At 45.5% G+C, this 12,749-nt stretch overlaps 1 protein-coding gene across 1 annotated transcript in view; it reads right to left on the reverse strand.

Annotated features, from left to right (window-relative positions):
• Positions 1-12,749, reverse strand: part of TTBK1 (tau tubulin kinase 1) — a 99,350-nt gene that overhangs the window by 1,887 nt on the left and 84,714 nt on the right. Inside the window, exon 13 of the mRNA XM_009331364.1 lies at positions 4-1,358. Within this exon, the coding sequence (XP_009329639.1) occupies positions 4-1,358 (1,355 nt within the window). The remainder of the gene's footprint in view (positions 1-3; positions 1,359-12,749) is intronic.

Here is a 12,749-nt window from a genome sequence, read left to right on the forward strand (position 1 = left end):
GACGGGTTTTTGGGGCCCCGCCGCCTCTCATCACTGGAGGACGCTGAGGAGGAGGCCCCTGAGGTCAGACGAAGAAGGCGGTTTTGCCTCTTCTCCATCACCAGGCGAGCCAAGTCAGGTTGCTTTGCCCTCTTATAAAGCCTCTCTTTGGCCGAGAGTGAAGTTGAAAGGTCTGAGCCAGTGTCCTCCTCAGAGAACAAAATGGGTATCCGACTTCTATACCTGGAGCCCAGAGGCCTCCTGGGGCCCTGCTGCGGTGTGTCGAGGAGGGTCTCTGCTCGCTTAAGGTGTTCTGCCACCGATGCTGACTTCTTAAGGTCAGGCTCTCTTGTAACCATCTTGCCAGGCTCTTCCAAATCCAGCGAGAGTGCCACTTTGTCGGAGACCTCCTGCTTGTCCTCGGGAGGCTTTGCGATGCCATTGGGAAGGGCCAGCTGCTCCCCCACCGTCTCTGAGGTGGTTTCAATGTGATTAGCCGAAAGTGCGCAGCTCTCCGTTTCTGCCCCTTCTAGCCCCGAATGTATGCTTCCATTCTCTACCAGCGCCAGGTTGTCCTCCAGCTCTTCTTCGATAATGACCTCCTCAAACTGGCCCGGAGGGCAGTACTCCTCATGCCTCATCAGCTGGCCGCTGGAAGACATGACATTTAAGTGGGTCTTTTCAGCAATATGAACAAATGTGCGCTCAACTTTGGTAAAGGGGGAGGAAGCTGTAGCCACTGCCACGGGAGGCTTTGGTTCAGATTTAAGGACTGAGGACAGGGTCCCTGGCTCAGATACATCCAGTTGGCTACCCATAGGCTGTGGCCGCTCACTCTGAGGTGTCAGTGCAGCAAGAGTGCCCAGATCAACTTCTGGAGCCAAGTCTGTGGTCACTGGAGACTTTTTCAGATCACCTGGTGAAAACAGCACTAGTGTTTTTGAGCCTTCCTCCAGCTCCAGGTCCCCATCAGCAGTGGACGCTCGACCCTTGGATCCCTTCTGGTCATCAGCCAGGAGCGTGGATGGTGCGCACTCCTGGCTGCGCTCTGTGCTTTTTTGAGTCAGGTCACTGCTGGAACCACTGTGCATGTCAATCTCATCCCCTTCCTCCTCCGCCTCCTCCTCCTCATCTTCCTCCTCCTCGTCTTCTTCCTCATCTTCTTCCTCCTCCTCTTTTCCATTCATTTCCAGATAAGGTTCCAGAGGTTTGCAAGGAGCAGTCAAGACAACATTTGAGAAATCAACTTTCTTTATCCGCTGGGATATCTTAGGCTTTTCCCAGTAGTCTGACATGTCTGTTCTGAAGTCTTGATAAGGCAAACTTAAAGGCACCGCCTTGGGCAGACCATTCATTTCAAATGACTTCAGCATATATGCCTGCAAGAAGACAGATGTGACAAAGGAAAAGGGTTAGTATTCAGACATAACATTGACATAGAAGGTATCAGGATCAACAGCAGTGTGAAGCGTCAGTGGAAAGCATCACGCTTCCAAAATACATGCCTGAGCAGCGATCACTCCATCATTCGATTCATACAAACCTTAGAAAGGAGAGATTCACAGATACTTATCAATGAAGGCAAAAAAATGTGCCAGAGGAGTTCCTTTGTTAGCAGTCTTTAACCTGGACCTGAAAGAGCTGTTTGCAAGCAATTCCTCAGAATTTTTTCATGTTTCCCAATCTTCTTCAGTATTTATATATTTATTTCAGTATTTATGTATTTACATATTCTCTCCTTCCTTACTGGAACCATTCAGCAACTCTTTTTTATGCCCAGGCCACAGTGAACTCAAGGGGCCCCTCTGGGCTAGATAAATTTCCTGATCACTTTTCCAATACCGTCCTCCATTGTCCCTGGGGCAATAACCCTTGTAGCGCTCCCCTGCTGTGCTATTCGTCCCTCCCTTCCGCTCCCAAGTCCCTCCAGCAACTCCTAATCCTATCTTCTACAGGCTTCTGCTTTCACTAAAATGATCAGCAAGTAATTCATGAAAGCTGACATGTAAGGTATCGTTATTAGACTCTGGGGTGTCCAACCATTAAAAGCAATGGGAGGACAGGACAGTTGGTGGAGGCAGTGTTTCTCGAGCGGCAGTCTGTGGCGGAGAGACTGCCTGTAAGGCGCTAGGAGTAGGCTGTGAAATGATTGCAAATAACACTAACAGAAAAGCAGCAGCTCACAGACACATGCGCACACTTGACCAAACAAGCAAAGAAGGGGAAAATAAATAGGAAAAGCCCATCGGAGTTTGGCCTAATTAACAACTGGCTGTAAATGAAAACCACAGCAGCACCACTCCGCAAAATGGATTTAAAAAAAACCATTTAGGTCACCCTTCTATTAAGAGGGCTGGAAAATGAAAGCCTTTCCATAAACTCAACCAGTCAATAATGCATCACATGTTACCCTTGAAAGGTCCTAATCATGAACAGAAGGGCTCCAAACATCTGCGTTTTCAAGCGGCATTTGACAGCGTCAGAGGGTATTTAGGGTACACGACTAAACAAGCACCCATTTAACTATGCGGGCTACAGAGCTGCCAACAGCTAGCACATTCACCTGGCTATGGGAACAGATCTTTTTGTCTCTATGGGGGGGAAAGCCCTCAATAGCTTTTCAGTCCAATGATACAATTTCAAATTGTGCTGAAAATCTGCATGTTATTCCATGCAGAGCAACTGCCCTATCGGTATGCCTGAAAAATGTAAGATCTTTATGCTCATGTATAACAGGGACATTTCAAATAGATTGGTGGGCAGCATCTAGCTGTTATGTATGGTGATAAGTTGTTAGCCATTTAATATTTCTTTTTATATCTTATAAATTAAAACACAGGCTGGTTTTGGCAATGCCTCTGGAATCCAAAGTTCTCTTCTTTCGTTAAAGCTGAAGCCTGGCCCTGAAGATGGCCCTGTATTAGCCCAATTTGGGCTCTCCCTGACCCACTCTACCTTTTGTATCAGGATGACAAATGTGGAACTTGGACTGGTAAGAGGGACTTACCACCCTTTGCAAAGGAAATTACCCACTTGGCTTCCTTCCTCAGGCATTTCTTGGAAATTAGGCCATTCAGCAGCCTCAGATTGGATTCTGCCTGTTGGCTGGGTTTGGTTTTCCGAAGAAATACATCCGCAGTGCTATCCCCGGAGTCCTGATCAAACAGATGCGCTTCCCCAGTGGGACTGGGACCTGATAAAGAAGCCCTGACCAACACCTTGCCCTGTGCTGAGCCTCCCACTGGAAAGAGTACCCCATCCCCAACAACAGTTCACCTGCTGCTCTACTTCACCCCATTTTCTAGATGCTGTGGTTGATGGTACAGTTGGAGGATTGCTGGTTTCTCTTTGCATATGTAAACCTTCAAATCTCCTCTCAGCTCTTAGGAGCTTGTGTCATCTCATCTGCCTTCTGGTCAAGGAGAACTGAATCCAGTCCTGCAGTGCACAAGACATCAGCAGTTTTTCTGAGATGAGATTGCACTAAGCAATAAAGGTATGACACGGACCTGGACAGCATGATGTTGCTGTAATAAAAATAACGGTTCTTTTCTTCTTCTGCTCTGGTCCCCCTTTGCTGTCATTGAGTCGTGCTGCAGATACCTTTCCACCCTCCACGTACTTCCACCTCTGGCTGTACAAATTCCTTGCAGTATTTAGCAAATGGACTGCCTTTCTGTCTGTCATTTCATTTTCCCCATGTATTTTCTATTTCCCTGCATGGACACTGCACCCTAAGCACAACAGTGACTGCTTGGCTTCTACCTACCTTTGGGAGACTTGGACTGCTTAACCTGTTGCATGCAGTACCCCAAAATTGCCAGAATGCATTCCTTAAAGCAGCCTGAGACTGGTTGTTTTGCCACTGTAAATGCACATGGAGAATATCCAAAGAGCATAAATATGCCAAAAAAAATGGAGGACAGAAGTTATCTATAAACCCAACTAAAAGAAACTTTGTTGAAATGTCTCTTGGGTCAAATATTATTTTAACACATATTTTCTTACCTTCATTACTATCATTACCTGAAGCTGTTAACAAGGAAGACTGTCCTAGGGCATCAAAGTCTGAGACTGTCTTCACTGTTGAGTTAATGTGATCAGCAGCTAGCTGCAAGCGGACACCCTGCTGAAAAAGGTGCTCCCGGTTTGAGCCCTTCACTAGAGAAGCTTGTGTCCTCTCTTGACAGTCATCATGTGTCTTTTGTACTACAGCACACTCAGCTGCTCTAGGACTATTCCCCAAAGGCTGGAGAAGAACTTTTCTGCTCTGCTGTACCAATGGGGAGGAACTGTGGGAAGATGCCAGAAGATCAGGAGTGGAGAGGCTTAGCCTGTATCTTAAAATTGTGGAATAACAAAGGTGTAAGGAATCTCTGGAGGTCTCTGCTCCAACCACCCCTCAAAGCAGGACCAACTTAGAGCTGGCTGGTCCGGGCCCTGTCCAGCTGAGTTTTGAGTATCTCCAAGGACAGAGATCCCACAGCCTCTTTGGGACCCTGTCCTAGTGTTTGAGGCTCTTCATGGTGAAAAAGTTTTTCTTTCTATCTGTTTCCTATATCTAATTTTCCTTTCATGCAGCTTGTGTCCATCACATCTCATCCTTTCACTGTGCACCTCTGAGAAGAGTCGGGCATCATCCTTTCATCAGGTAGTTCAAGGAAGAAATAAGATCCCACCCCAATCCTTATCTTTTTCAGGCGGAACAAACCCAGCCCTCTCAGCCTCTCCTCATGTCATACGTTTCTAGTTCCTAATCACCTTGGCTGCCCTCTGCTAGGCTTACTCCACTATGAGCAGGAACTATGCCATGAGCTGAGGCAGCCACCCCATTTTAAAAAGCTACCAAGACTGCGAGTGAGCAGAGCTACACTGGAGCTGGCCGAATCTGAGTCAAAAGGACTTCCTTTACCTCCAGCAAGCTCTGCTCTCTGCCTGTGCTCCTCACTTTCTCAGAAGACACGTTGCCTGTCCTTGGACAGTGAACCATTTTTTCCTACCTGCTTGGGCTCAGATATTCACTCCTGACTCTCTTTTGACTTGTCAGTCAATTGTCCAGGAATGCATATGGCAGTATATGTGTCTGAGCATGCGTTCCGCACAAAGTCTGCACATTTCACCTCTTTAACACTCTGTCTCTCCATAAAACTTGACTGCATTTAAATTCAATTTGGCTAGTAACTACTGTGGGTAACAATATGTATTTGGAAAGCAATAAATATCCCTGCTTTGCACAGAGGCCACAGAATATAAAAAGGAAGGAGAGTCAGGAGAGAAAAAGATCTACCTGCTCATATTTGACAGAGGCAGAAACCAGCCCCTTCAAGTCCATCTCTGCCCCTGTGCTCCTGAACAGCTAAGTGGAGTCTGAGGGTTTGTCTTTACTGTAAACCGGTGGAGTTTCAAATTAGCAGGATCATTGGCACTGGGACATCCTCAGAGAAGACTTACATCACCCAATACGGGCAGCAGTAAAGTTCCTACATCCCAGCGATGCTGCAAACACTGCAAAAATCAGCAAAGATGCAGTCTCCACTTTGCTACAGCAAGTTTACAACCATGCGTTGGAAGTTCCCAGGTCCCCTTGTAACCAGGAATGTAGGCAGATGTGTTCTTCTCAGACAGCAGCACGGAGCAGACTCACGCTGGTGGGTTCAGGAGCAGTACTGGCATCCAGCTCATTAACGTGCTCATGTCCTGCCCCATGCCAAGCCACGCATGCTCTGCCCAGGTCCCTACAGCGATGGAGAGCAATGACAGTACCTGCTCTGCCTGTATGGCTTTCCGGTGACCTCATGACTCACGAGGGCACAGAGCAGAGACCCTGCAGAGCAGTCTGTGGCGTGGCATGGAGCGGGCCTGGTGTCCACCAGAAAAGCCTGCTCTCCTGAGCAGCTCTGCACCGATGTGGGGGAAAGGGAACAGTTTACCGCGTGAGCCTAATCAATTTTCCCTTAGACTGTAGAATTTGGGATTTTTTTTTTTTTCTCTCCCATATCTTGGTTTTAAACATTTTAAATGCAATAATCTGTGGGAAAAAAACCCAACCAAAAAACCACCAGGTACAGGAAAAATATCACAATATTTGCCTAACATAAAACCAGGAAATGCCACATCTCTTCTATCTACCATTTTGTTTCAGACCATGCGCTAAACCATGCCTCAGACCATGGTTACCACTATGGCATCAGTGCGTCCTTCTGCAGTGTTTGACAGACATACACATCTGCCACATACCAACAGCCTTACAGAGACAAACCAAAACACACTTTGAGGCGTTCATCATGGAGCAGACGGGCTTTGCGCACTGGTAGAGGCAGACTCAGAAGAATCCTGACCCTCCGTACAATTCCCAGGGGAAAAAAGGGACTCACACACTGCACAGCCCTGTAAGTCAGAGACCACAGCCTAATCCTAGCTCTTCCTCCCAGACCATCACCTGCCTGCACAAACTGCTCTCTGCCTTTCAGGAGCTGAGGTCTTGTGCTTCTCATGCAAGGGGCAAAGTTTCCACCACCCTTTCCACAGGTACCAGAGCCTCTGCATGCATGTGTTGCCTGCAGCCTCCCTCTCCAGCCACCTTCAGAAGAACACTGAGTTAGTAACTGTACACTTCACACCAAAGCAGACAGGGTCTATTGCCGTGTTTCCTCTTCCAACCTGATCCCAGACAGACCAACAGCAGTTGGGGCTGAGCCCCAAGCCGCTCTACAGCAGAGACTGTTTTCAAGTAGGAGTGATGAAAGGCAAGGATGGTCGGATCCACTGAGCAGCCCAGGCAGGAGTACATTACTTGCAGGACAGCCACAATTTTGCATCCATCTCCCTGGGGTTTTGGGGGGGGGAGGGGCTGAAAGTTTACCAGATGTTCTTAAACACCTTGTCAAATGTCTGATGGGAGACAGCCATCCACCCACGCTATGCACACTGCGCTGCCAGCTAGGGGGATGCCCACCTAAGAAACCAAGAGAAATGTGATAAACTGTTTCTGCTGTGTTCGTAAGTGTTGAGTTGTACTAGCTCAAGTTCAGCCAGTTTGGATGCTGCTAACCATCAAGGCAGAGCTCTAAAACCTTACATAAGTTGGGGCTAGTTGTAACCTGCTGCTGTGATATGACTGGGTTCAAGTCAGTGAAATTGGTACTAGCCCAAATTTACATAAATTGAACTCACAGTGTGGCCTTCCCAAAGTACATGAAACACATCTCCAACAGTCATGGAACTTTGTTTCTGTTCCCAGATCTGTCTTAACTGCAAGTTTTCAGTGATCACATTAGTGAACGATAATTAAACTCTCACTGTTCTACCAGAGCTCCTTCATCTCTCTGCCTGGTGCTCCCATGTACACAAGGATGAGCAGGGGACACCCTCCCAGAGCTGGAAAGCAAAGGGAGTAGAAAAACAAAGCAAGAAAGCAAACAAAAAACCCAGCCATCACCAAGGTGCTGCCTTTGATTCTTTAATAAGGTTTTGGTAGTATACAAGCTTTTTTTTTCTTTTTTTTTTTTCCGATTGTCTGGATTAACATACATGGATTTAAAAAAGGCACAAAATCCATTGCACAGCTTCTGTTTTGTTTGTTTTTGATGACATTGCCTGTTCATTGTGGTTTCAAGTGTAGGATTTTACAGTACTCTGCAGCATTTACAGCATGGTCTACATACAGGTAATCAATGCATGCTTTTATACAGGAGACAGAATTCAAATTCTCTCTCAGTATTTCTATATACACAATAATACAGTGTTTTTCTTCTGAAAAATTGGTCTTGCATGCTCGGTGTGCCAGAAGAATTAGTGCAAGCATATATTACAGTGTTATTGCAGTACAAAAAGGGGTTGACCTTAGGCTCTAAAGGGATTAGATACAGGAAGAATAAAAAGACTCAAGGAAAACAAGCTTTGGATCCCTTTAGTCAACTACGTCCTTCCAAATGGATCCCTACTCAGTACCGCCTTTAAAGCTACAGCAGGCTGCTTCCCCTCCGTCTCCCTGCTGCCCTCCCCCTGAGACGAACTTCCACGGCTTCTTCAAACCTTCTGTCCCTAGCAATCGATGAGGACTTCTGGCAACGTGAGGAAGCCCTTCTGCTGTGCCTCCTAATGCCAGAGACCTGCTTGAAGGGGACTTTCCTGAGATCCACTGCTTCAAGCAAACTCAGGTCCCAGCAGATGAAGTTTCTCAAGCAAACCAGGAAGCACAACAGGTTACCTACAGCTTTTGTCTCCTCTCAGTAGGAGTGACTACAGAAACCCATATTCACCTCCTACTTGAATAGCAGTTGGTTAAATATGGTTTGGACTCTCTCCTGCTTAGCAGCAACAGAAGTCTAACAGGTGACACAAGGTAATGCAAAGGAAGGATATGCTGGTCCCTGAGATTCTTCATGGGAGCTGGAAAGTCCGAGAAGCAGAAATCAAGTTCCCAACATGACGTTAATTGTTCCATTGGGAATGGGAAGAGGCCTTAGTCCTGAGAGATGCAGATGGCACACAGACAGCAAGAGCCGTAGTCCGGTCTTCCCTGTAACAGCTTTGATTTGGATTCTATCAGGACCTTAGCATATCCTGGAAGTGACATTATCCTCTGCCAACATGGACTAAGCTTGTTTGGGATTGGGAGATCTGGCAGGATTGACAACACTGAGTGGAAAAAAACTAGAATCTGAGTTTCTGAAGCAGCTCGCTCTTCAAACCAGCATCAGATGAGGTAAAAGTAGCAGGGGTCTTAGAGCTGCCACGCTTGCTTGCAGGATCTCTGTGTTCCACGTATCAGCACCATAAATGTCAGAGAGATGTTCTTCTTTCCAGCATCTTACCATCAAATACTCCACAGCCTTTCTCTTATTTTTTTTTACCAAGGTGAATAGGACAGTCCAGTCCTATGCTGGGTAAGTGCTCTGCTCCTCCCTATTTGTGCTTTCGTATGTTGTTAGGTTTGTGCCAGTTTTCCTAGCGTCTTGGACGGAAGCAATAGCTCTGTAAAGGTGGTACGCCTGCCACTTAGCTTCCCGCCTCTGCACCCACCAGTGTCTCCAGCAAGAGTCAACGCAGAGCTCCCTGTCTGAGCAGACACGGGGACCACCTCATTTTTATCACTTATGGACTCAGGAAATGGCGAGCAAAGTGGAAGGGAACGATAATCCAAAAATTGTTCTAGTCCCTAATTGTAAAGGCAACTTAATAGCAGCAAGAAAGAAGAAGGAGATTCTGAAAGCTAAACATCTTCCTTAGTCATAAAAATAACCAGAAGTCAGCAGTGCTGAATAAGAACCTGATCTGGCTTTTTTTTTTCAGGAAGGACCAAGCTGAAAGGGCAAGAGTCCCACGGAAATCCTCATCTGACTTGTTCAGAGGAAATTTGCCATTACTGTGTTTCACATTGCCAGATCAATTAATTGCACTCATAATTAAACTGACAAACTTGTTGGAGGAAGCCCTGGCGATTCTTACGAGGCAAGTGCACTAGATGAGGTAACCGACTTGAAACACTTTGCATATGAAAAAATAAAACCTCCAAACATAAAGCAATTTTCTTTTCAAACACTAAAAGACATGCAAGTGAATGTAAAATGGGGATCGCTTCCAATCCCCAGGTTACATGGTTAGCAGCTTGTTTAAAATGTACATTCATTGTAACATCATTCTTTCAATGGCAGGTGTAATACAAAGGAGTTGCAATACATCAAATAATACTTAGAAACATTTCCCAGAAATTAATCTTTGCACTGTCCCATGGAACTGCAAATGCAGGTCTGTGTGTTATAGTGACCCAAACACAAAACACATGGTGTAAAAATCTAACAAAAAGGAAGGTAGTACCGCAATGATCAGCCTTTACACATTTTATTTAATGTTTTAACATTACCCAAAATAGGAGTTTGCATACTAATAAATTAGGTCCCAAGTGGCAGCACCGTTCCTATCGCCAGAATACTCTGCCACCAGGCGATGGCGAATGGAGGGATATGCATGCTACAAGACACTGAATTAAGAAAACTGGGCTGGGCCAGGATGCCGAAATCAGATCTGCAATGTGCAAAGGAGACCAGGTGTGCCATCTGAACCACACACCACGAGGACACTTTCTGCAACTGATCTGAGATTCGTTCTTTGCAACAGCCTTTTGAGCGCTTGGATGTGTGCAAGGTGGCCCATTACCGGCACAGAAACGCTTCTGTAAGGCATGACCGTGCGTGGCCATTCACACTGCACGTTCCTCTGCACTATATGAACACATATAAACATACATACAATCAGAAATGGAAGCTCCAGCAAAAAGCATCCCAACATCACGCTGGGGACAAGAGTGAAATCAGGAAGCACATTCTGGCTTACTTTGGTCAGCCTCTCCAGAAACTGTCATCTCCTCCAGTCACTCTGGGGAGGGCTGGCAACTACAGGGAAAGCATGTCAAGAAGAAAAGCACCCCATGTTCTCCAGCTGAGAAATATTTGCGGCAATTTATTCACTATAAACACTAACAGGAGTTCAGGGATTTGCAAATCATCCATGATTTTGAAGGCTTCAGACCTTGTCTGCTAGGAAATGCAATTTTATTTTCTTCAGCTAGCCTCTTGAAGCCCATCTGTTACTGCCAAGCAGAGCTAGACAAATATACAATAGCTATCTCCAAATATTTCTTTCCCATTTGTCACCAAAGGAAAAACAGAAAAGGAATAATAAAAATAAAAGCTTCCCTTTTGAATAGATTGGGATAAAAGAGCCCTTTCTTATCCAATGTGAAAGTTGCAAAATGGTCTCAGCTCCAGGTAAAGTTCCGAGCGTGGCGTGAATAAATCTCCACTGACAACCATTAATAAAATGTGTCATTCATCTAACCCAGCAGTTTACAATAAAAATAAATTAGGTCATTGATGCAGTATCATGTGGCTGTAATACAGATGTGACTGGATACCACAGAGACTCCACGTAGCCTAAGGAAGAGATGCTACACCCACTGAACAAACACGTTGGGTATCTGTCACCAATCCCTCCAGATGAGCAGTAGAAAATCTCCTTATATTTTCAAGAATAACCTTGTGCCGCTGCCAAGCACGTAAAAGTTCCACATGTACACATCATGTAAGATTAATTGATGGAGGTGTGAGAGGGAAGGACATTAGAAAACAGGAAAAGGACTGAACACATCTTTCCATGCTTTCTGATCTTCAGTCTCACAGTGCATCCTATTGTTGAGCTATTTTACAATACTGGACTAAACTAGCAATGGTTATATTTTCTTGCTTTAATTTATTTACATAGGATCACAGCACCAGATTCAAATAGTGCATTTTTACATGAGAGAGCATGTGAAGTTCCGGGTGATTTGCAGTCAAAGAAATGCCTCAATGATATTTGTTATATTTGGTATATAGGTCTCACCCACCGTCCTGACAATTTCCAGGTCATGAAATAATATTCTGTCTCCTGAAATTCTCTCTGTGCAATCAAACTCTCACGTCTGGCTTCATCCTGACGTGTTCTGAAAAGGCTTTATTTGCTGCTGACTTCCTCCAGCGGTCCCAATGTCAAACAGCAGGGAAGTGACTCACAGGAAAAATAAAGCACTTGGGGATGTTTTGGGTTAAGAGACCATAGGAAGGTACAAGTACTGTGACTGTTAGTATCGTTTCTGAATAAACTCTGGAAAGGCTAAATTGAGGTGGTTCCCCATCTGACTGCAGAAGGCTTCTACTACAAAACAAATTATCGAGTCTCTCAGAAGAGGCCGTACACTTTGGGGCAGTGTAGCCAGTGATAAAGATGGTACCAAAGCCTGGCGATGCTACTGAAACAAAAGACGAATGAGGTAGTTAAACACTCCCAAGTGAACCCTTTGGAAGAAATGTTTGAAGCACAGAGCAGAGAAATGGCCCGAAGGACATTTGTTCTGTTTCTCATCTCAAAGTGCTCACAGCCTAGAGGAGTTAGAAAAGAAGGTGTATGTTAACTGGCTTTAGAGTCACCTTTGGAAAAGAAACGCAGCCCAACTACTGAAGAATCACTCAACCTCTCTGCCTCACGAGCAGGCTAGGGAAGCTGCTGAGGACACCTTTGCTTATTATCGCTGATCAGTTTGAAACAATAGGCCTCCTTCCTGAAGTCCTATAGGCAAAAAATGTATCAAAAATTGATTTTTTTCACCTCAAAAAGGAAAAAAGATTGTTGGCTGGTTCTAAAAGGCATGCTGCCTTCCCAGATAACACCCAGGTTTGACTGCCACAGAAGCAGCTGGGGAGAGCTAGCTGCCAAGTGGGATCACAGAAGAAACACAGAGCTTGTTTAAAACAACAAGATACTTTGATGGCCTAATGCCAGCGGCACAGGCTAGATAAGGGAAGAACTGTCATTATATGTGCCAAAGTGAAGAACACCAATCCTCAAGGACAAAATCCACCACTCTGTGATACCTCCAGGTAAGACAGGCAACGAGAGGAAACACCCGTGAGTTAAAGCTTAGAATTAATGAACAAAGCGTCAGCTCTGTTGCACTTAAAATTGCCCTGTCCTGGCTGTTTGAAATACCTTATTTATTTCTATTTTTGTTTGGATCCCCTCCAACTCCCAGGCTGGAGAATGGGGACAGCCACTTTTGCCAGCCCAGAAAACATCCAGTTGGAAGAGCTTGTACTATTTGCAACCAGAGTTGAGGCATTTTCTCACTCACAGAGACCAGACACCAATTTAAATGGAACTTGGAGACAAGCTCACAACAATAGAAGTGGTGTTTAAGCAGCTATTTACATGGTTTGCAATCACAGATGGTAGCT

This window comes from Pygoscelis adeliae, unplaced genomic scaffold (assembly GCF_000699105.1).
Source record: "Pygoscelis adeliae isolate BGI_AS28 unplaced genomic scaffold, ASM69910v1 Scaffold259, whole genome shotgun sequence".
Classification (NCBI taxonomy): Eukaryota; Metazoa; Chordata; class Aves; order Sphenisciformes; family Spheniscidae; genus Pygoscelis; species Pygoscelis adeliae.